Source organism: Gymnoscopelus microlampas (assembly GCF_963454915.1).
Source record: "Gymnoscopelus microlampas genome assembly, chromosome: 3".
NCBI lineage: Eukaryota > Metazoa > Chordata > Actinopteri > Myctophiformes > Myctophidae > Gymnoscopelus > Gymnoscopelus microlampas.
The window spans coordinates 4,259,598-4,267,097 of record NC_139940.1 but is presented as its reverse complement, the minus strand read 5'-3'; the positions used below and the strand labels follow the sequence as shown (position 1 = coordinate 4,267,097).

At 42.8% G+C, this 7,500-nt stretch overlaps 2 protein-coding genes across 4 annotated transcripts in view; one reads left to right on the top strand and one right to left on the bottom strand.

The window, feature by feature from the left end:
* Positions 1-4,574, bottom strand: part of trim46a (tripartite motif containing 46a) — a gene marked incomplete at its 3' end in the record, with an annotated part of 23,742 nt that extends 19,168 nt beyond the window's left edge. Inside the window, exons 1-2 of the mRNA XM_084051333.1 lie at positions 4,524-4,574; positions 100-370 (exon numbers count right to left, since the gene is read on the bottom strand). Coding sequence (XP_083907459.1) covers positions 100-370; positions 4,524-4,547 — 295 coding nt within the window. The 5' untranslated portion in view covers positions 4,548-4,574. The remainder of the gene's footprint in view (positions 1-99; positions 371-4,523) is intronic.
* A 2,075-nt stretch (positions 4,575-6,649) lies between these two features.
* tmem107 (transmembrane protein 107) overlaps positions 6,650-7,500 on the top strand; it is an 8,475-nt gene continuing 7,624 nt past the window's right edge. For 2 of the 3 annotated variants that reach the window (XM_084051794.1, XM_084051793.1), the window contains exon 1: positions 6,650-6,994. The gene's annotated coding sequence lies outside the window, so the exon portion shown is untranslated. Of the gene's footprint in view, positions 6,995-7,478; positions 7,499-7,500 lie in introns of those variants that run through there. The other variant, XM_084051795.1, reaches the window with a different exon arrangement.

The window sequence follows — 7,500 nt, the reverse complement described above, 5'->3', positions numbered from 1 at the left end:
ACACACGCACACGCACACGCACACGCACACGCACACACACACACACACACACACACACACACACACACACACACACACACTACACACACACACACAGACCTGTTCTGAGGACCCTCTCCAGGCGGTCGGGGGTCCGCGGCGTGGTCCTGCGCGGCTGGCGGGGGGAGGAGCGGGCGTTCTGGGGGCTGGAGGAGGAGGTGGGGGACATGGGCTCGGGCGGGAGGTCGGGGGGAGGGTAGCCCCGCTGCACCAGCATGTCGGCGGCGCACAGCAGACACATGCTGTGCTGGCAGGGCAGCAGGATGGGCTGCTTCACCATCTCATCACACACCGGGCAGTGCAGCTCCTGTTCCATGCTCTTCATGTTGGACTGAGGAGAGAGGAGAGGGGAGGGAGAGGGGAGGATAAGGTCTACTTTTTTAATAATTACTGAACCCCAGCAGTCATATTCTGGGGGGGAAACATTAGCCGAAAAAATGCTGATCTACAGTACAAGCTCACCATGCGTCACAACACAACACATTTTGAGTTTGTATCGACTTAGCCTGTAAACCAGACGAATCTGCCAGAGCTAAAAAGAAATAGCCCTGGGCAGATACGCAGTGATAATAGTCAGGCCATGCCAGGCTAGTATCGACTATGTTTCCCCAAGAATATGGACGATGCAGGATTCAAGTGTTAAGGGGTTTTAAGTACACAGTAAGGCCACGTTTACACAGTAACGATCAGAATAGAAAACAACAAAGTGCCGAACGTTGCGTTCTCACTTTTTATTCTGCGTTTACACCGTGACGCAACAGTGATTGAAAACGCTGCCATTTTCAATCACATTTTCAAGGCGTTGCGAGGCGTTGGCTAATGTTCCCCTCAGAATAGGGATGCTAGGGTTCAAGTGGTTAATGTAAAAAGAAAAATCATATCATATCACACCCCCCCCCCCCTGTAGTAACTCTGAGGACCCCCTAAGGGTCCCCGACCCCCTGTTGAAGATCCCTGTCATAGAGTATTATGCTCTCCCGTGCTTTATTCAATAAACAACGTTTCGCCCATGAAGAGTTTCATCAGGGATAATTGAATAAAGCACAGGAAAGTAGGCCTATTATATACTTTGTACAGACATCTTCTTTCTTTATTCTGAGTCTTTTTTGGTCCAGTACCAGTTGTTCCAAGAACTGTGGGGATGTGCCTATTCCACCTCTTTTTCAAATAACATTAGCAACCAGGAATAGGCTCTATGCACAGCAGCCATTTCTGGAGAGAAATTGGGCCTCTTCCTTACTTCCTTCACAGGTTCCACACAGAAACATGTTTAAGAATCGCCTCAGGTCTTAATGGTTAAGGAAGTAGGAAGGGGCCCAATTTCTTTCCAATATGGCTGGCTGTGCAGAGAGCCTATTGTGTGCTTCCGAACAAAGCAACCGCCTGAAGAGGAGTCGATCCTCCCAAAGGCTCTGGAGATAGATAGATCGGCCATACTCTACGTAAGCCTGCATCCATCCAGCATCAGGACACATGACCTCTTCTGGAACTTCACAAGGGAAAAGCAAAAGGGAAAGACCAAGACACACCTGGTGTCCCTGACCTGAATGCAGACACAAAAGGGTTACTTACAGTCCAGACATGGGGACAGCTGGAGAAGAAAGAAATGGGCACAGGACCGGGATGTCTGGTGGCCTATGCCCAAAGTGGCGGTGTCTATAGGCACTATACAGTGGGGAGTACAGTACAGTACAGTACAGTACGAATCCTCAGTGTTAATTTAACTCACATGTATACAAAAATGTACCGGTGTTCAATCTGTACCTCATGTACTGCACCTGCTGCTATCTTTTTAACCGGCACATTGTCTAACCTCATGTACATACCTGCTACTTTTTTGTACCTTAAAACATAGGTTTGATTTTTCTTTTTGACTTGTTTCTTTCACATACGTTTTCTCCTTGGGCTCTCCCTCTCTCTGTGTTCTCTTGGAGAGAGATGTTGTAGAGACACGCGTAGAGGGAACCGCATAGGATTCTGGGTTCAGCATGACATGTAAACATTTGACCTACTAACCTATTTATTCATATTAAACCATCAATGTAAACAGACTACTGTATGAGTATAGGTTTGAGGTTTACCTGGTATCCTATACAGTAGGTATACTTTGTGGCACTAAATTGTTTTCTTTGCACTCAATGTATTTATTGTATAGGTGACCATTAACCCTTTGTTGTGTGTTGACTGGGGCCATGGTTCTCAAAGTGGGGTCCGGGGACCCCCAGGGGTCCTTGAGCGGGTGGTTCCAGGGGTCCCCAGATAAATGTTGGATAGTTAGTTACCAAATGGACCTCTTATGTTGCTGTAACTCTGAGAGTGTACAAATGGAGCCAAATGGACCCGTTCCATTGGTACACTCTCAGAGTTATGGTGGTCCATGGTCTAATGCAGGGGTTCCCAAAGTGTGGTCTGGGGACCCCCCAGGGCCCTACATACATCAGCTATTTAAAAAAAAATCTTGATATTCTTTGAAAATGTTTGAATTTTTTATTTTTTTTATTTTTAACACCACATCTGAAAAATCTTTTCAGATGGGGGGTCCGCGGCCAAATCCACATTTCATTTAGGGGTCCTTGACCATGAAAAAGTTTGAGAACCACTGGACTGGGGTTCACTTTTGAACCGTATAAGTTGCTCTGGATAAAACCGTCTGCTCATTGTCTGGATTGTAAATTGAATTGAATTTGACATTGAACATGTGCAATACAGAGTGAGAGAGAGGGGGGGGGGGGGGGGCAGAGACAGAGAGACCGAGTGAGAGACAGACTGGGGGGGGAGAGGTGGTGGGGCGGGGCGGAGAGAGAGAGAGAGAGAGATGAGAGATAGAGGGATGGAGAGAGAGAGAGGCAGATGTAGAGTCAAAATAGCAGTTCTGACTCCATGTTGACCTCCAACCTGAGCACAGTTGAGTACCATTGAGTTCATGAAACTCACCAACACCCTCAACCTTATGTATTGGGGAAAAGAATAGCCTGGAAATCCAGACGGACGTGTTCGTTCAGCTGTTTTTTGTTTTAGTTTTTTTTTTAAACTCAAGCGAAGTGAGAAAAAAACAAACGCTGAGGCTAGAAAAATAATTTATGTAACTTTTATCACTGATAATTTAAACAAAGAATTAACTATAAACCACATTACATTCAGACGTTGAATTAGCATGGTTTTCTCCTCCTTTCTACTAGTATAGTATACTGTAAGTAGTATATAAAAGGTTATTAGATCCAGTGTGACATGTCATGCTGGACCCAGAATTCTTCTGCGCAGGTCTCTAATACATCTCTCTCTCTCTCTCTCTCTCTCTCTCTCTCTCTCTCTCTCTCTCTCTCTCTCTGTCTCTGTGTGTCTCTCTCTCTCTCTCTCTCTCTCTCTCTCTCTCTCTCTCCCCCCCCCCCCCCCCCCCCAAATCATCTGTGTTCATTATTTATGTGTTGGCTACAAATGTAACCAGAATTTCACCAAATGTACAAATAACAACATTGACCCCTTGTATTGTACCACTCCCTGAGTTAAATGAACACTGAGGATTTGACTAATTATTCAAAGAGAGGTTGAACGTGATGGTCGCATTCTGTATCCAATCCATCCTTAATTAGATATAAACAAGAGGGATATTTATGACCACCACTACACAGTCAGAGAAAAAAACATTCCGCTCAGTCAGCAGCGGGTTGCCCCGTTTTTTCCCCCTTCTTTCTTCCCCTGCACATTCCGCTGCTGTTTCCCCGTTTCCATAGCAAACCACCATCACCCTCACCTCGCCATCATCTTGCCTTCTCATTGTGTCCCACTGTATAGGAAGCATCTGATTATATAGGCTACACCGTTCACACATCACACGTGCTGCATGCGTTCTGCCAGCTACAGACGGTCTGTCTGTCTGTCTGTCTGTCTGTCTGTCTGTCTGTCTGTCTGTCTGTCTGTCTGTCTGTCTGTCTGTCTGTGGCCCGCTGGACTGGAGCCAAAACAACATACATATATTCTCTATAGATTAATAGAGAGCCACACAACCAGACCATGCTGTGCATGTGTTATAGGGGGATGAATAGCCATTATTCATACACAGACACTAATAGGATATAAAACAATATACGCACGGTCGTCGGCACCTGATCACGCGCAGATCGATTTCACAAATTAGCCTGGTACATCATTTTATTATTGACACATGTAGCCTATATGACTTCAGAATCATGAAGGCATAGGCTACATGTCAATAATAAAAATGATGTAGCCTTATATATAATATCTGAAGTTCAGATCACAGCGTGAGAGATAAAAAACAAAACAAAAGGCTAAAACATATATATGATACCTATACCTGATCTAGGCCAGTAGGCTAATCGTCCATTCCTTATAATAAACACTCATACAGTCATCTGTAGCCTACATATATACCTGATGTAGGCCAGTAGGCTAATCATCCTTATAAAAAAAACACTCATACTGTCATCCTTATAATAAAAACTCATACAGTCATCTCTACTCACGCTGATGCGAACCAAAGCGTCCATGATGGAGGTGAAGGTCTGCAGCTCAGCCTCCGCTGCCATTGTGATGATGATGATGATGATGATGGTGATGATGAGTCCTGCGTTTCTTCTGTCTCTCTGAGATGATGATGGTCAACAGGCCTGGGTGGGTCTGGTGGTTCTTCTGGGTCCGGATCACTCAGCTGGAGCTAGAGCCATGTCTAATAGGCTTGCTGTCAGTCCACAGACACAGAGAGCAGGGGGGGTGTCTCCGTCTGATTGGTTGTTCTCCTGGCTCCTGCGACTTGGTGCGTGGCGCAGCGCACGTTCTCTTTCATCTCATCCTCCTGTTTCATGGATGGGTGGGGGGGGGGGGGGGGGGGGGGGGGGGGTCTTGGAGGGCTGGAGGAGAGGTGGAGAGGGGAGGAGGGGATGTTTTGTTGTGGATAATTTATAATTTTAACATATTTACAACCTGGAACGCACTTTAACCATTAATATTTTATACTTTTGGCTATTCAAAAGTAGCAGGTCTACAAGCTCATAGCGTGGCACTGATGAGCTTGTAGATCTGCTATTTTTGAATTATTATTTTTTTGGAAATTTGTGTGCAAATCTTTGACTATGTATATTTCTAAAGCGAACATTTTTAACTCAAATCTTTGCTTCTGGGAATTCTACAAATGTCTTCTAAATCCTAACAGTTAAAAAAAAAAGAGAAGAAAAAAAGGTATGTTTGCTATATATATATATATATATATATCAGTGGTTCTCAAACTTTTTCATGTCAAGGACCCCCAAAATGATTTGCACACATTTTCACGATTTCTTTCCTAAAAAATAGCAGATCTGCTATTTTTGAATAGCCAAATAAATCTTAAAATGACACAGTATGCGTTCCCGGATTGAATGGGTTAAGATAAATGATAAATGGATGATCTTAAAAATAGTGTTTGCACTTTCTCCCTTTTTGGTCCGTATATCTACATAAAACGTTCAGATTTAACATATTTGAGGACATTTTCTCATGGAGTTACAGTGTATCAGCGTGCAATACACCTCCCAACCGACAGGGTCACGTAGTTAAGAGCGTCGGCGAAAATGGCCACCGATCGGATTAAGATGATTTTTATTGAACGATACGGAATATACGGGTACTTCTGAGGGACCGAGTATAATTGTAACATCCATGGCCATGGGGTAAACCCTTTATATTTGAAATATAAACGTTTATGTGGATGTATGGGCCAAAAAGGGAGAAAGTGCAAACACAATGTTGAAGTTCATCCATGACTCTGTCGTATAAATTAATATTCCATTTGTACACTCACTCTCAGAGTTACAAATGGATAATTTCGTATTTTATATGAACCCTTAATAAAATACATTTCAATTCGTCAAGCTGTCATTGTGTTTATTAATTCATATTAACGCATTATACTAGCTATAGGGCACATTATTGTTTGTGGCTGGATTGGATAGTTTCGCCATTACACCGCTAGATGGTGCTATCATGGCTGTTATTGGAAACGGCTACATAAAGAAAAGCATGCCGTCCGGAACCATTAAGACTTATGTCCGTGATGCAAGCCGAGCAGTAATAAAGGAGCGTACCCTGGACAGTGTTGCCACGTCTGCTTATTATAAGCGACTTGTTTTTCTGGAAAGTCGCTTGTAAATATTGATAGCTGCGGGTTGCGTTTTTTTGGGCTTGATTCCATAGGCTTGTTTCTTGTGTTCTTCGACATTTTCATGTCAAGGACTCCCTAAATAATGTGTTTGTCTGCGGACCCCCATCTGAAAACATGTTCTGCCAGGGACCCCCCATACAAGATTAGTGTTGTCAAATTGTCAAATTATTTTCAGGATTTGTTTTGAAAATAGCAGCTCACACGCGTTGTGAGCTTGTAGATCTGCTATTTTCCAAATAGCCAACTATGTTTAAAGGGCGAACTTCGAAGGGCTCGCTTCTTTTGGGCCGTTGTCATCTTGGTTTCCATAGACCTCGTTGCTTGTTTCTCTCTCACAATCTGGCAACGCCGAAAAGGGAACGCTCGCGGGATTATACCCTTACCGTTGTTATAGCAACAGCAACAACGACGCCTCCCTCCAGTCCTCCACGCTTTATACATTTATATTTTGTTCGTGGGCTAATTATAGCAGTTATAGATCTTAAAGAGAGACGTTTGTTCTTCTTATTTAAGGATCAATACACGTATTGATACATGATCTACTGATCAATACAAGACAGTAAAGCCTAAAACATAGTTTGATAGCGTTAGCCGCCGTTAGCACCGCAGTGTTTCATTAATCTCGCGTAATCTCGCGTCATTAATGAGCCGTGGTGGAAAAGTAATTAAGTACATGTATGTACTCAAGTGCTGCCTGTAGTTAAGTAACTTTTTTTTTTTAGGTATTTGCACTTTACTTGAGTATTTGGTATTTCCCAATCTCCAATACTTTTACTTCTACTCCACTACATCTCAGAGGTAAATATTGGTACTTTTACTCCCACTACCACTATTATTTGAAAACTTTAGTTACTAGTTACTTTGTAGATTGATTATTATTATTACAAAACATACGTTAAAGGGATAGTTCACCCAAAAAATGACTTATTTTCTATCATTTTTTTGTTTTTGTCGCATTCCTACATTCCTACAAGCTCACATTGCATTGTGAGCTTGTAGATAGACTATTTTAAAAGATTGTTATACATTTGAATACTTGAAATGGGACATTCTGTATGTCCCATTTCAAGTTTTCAAATCATGCAGAATATTCTGCATAATGAGTACTATTACTCTTGGTACTTAAAGTACATTTGTATGCCGATACTTTTATACTTTTGCTCAAGTACATTTTGAATGCCAGACTTTTACTATGTAACAGAGTAGCCTACCTCTACATTGCAGTATTGATACTTTTACTTAGAACATGTGAGTACTTTTCCCACCACTGTTAATGAGCAGATCATTCACAGCAGATCAGAGGT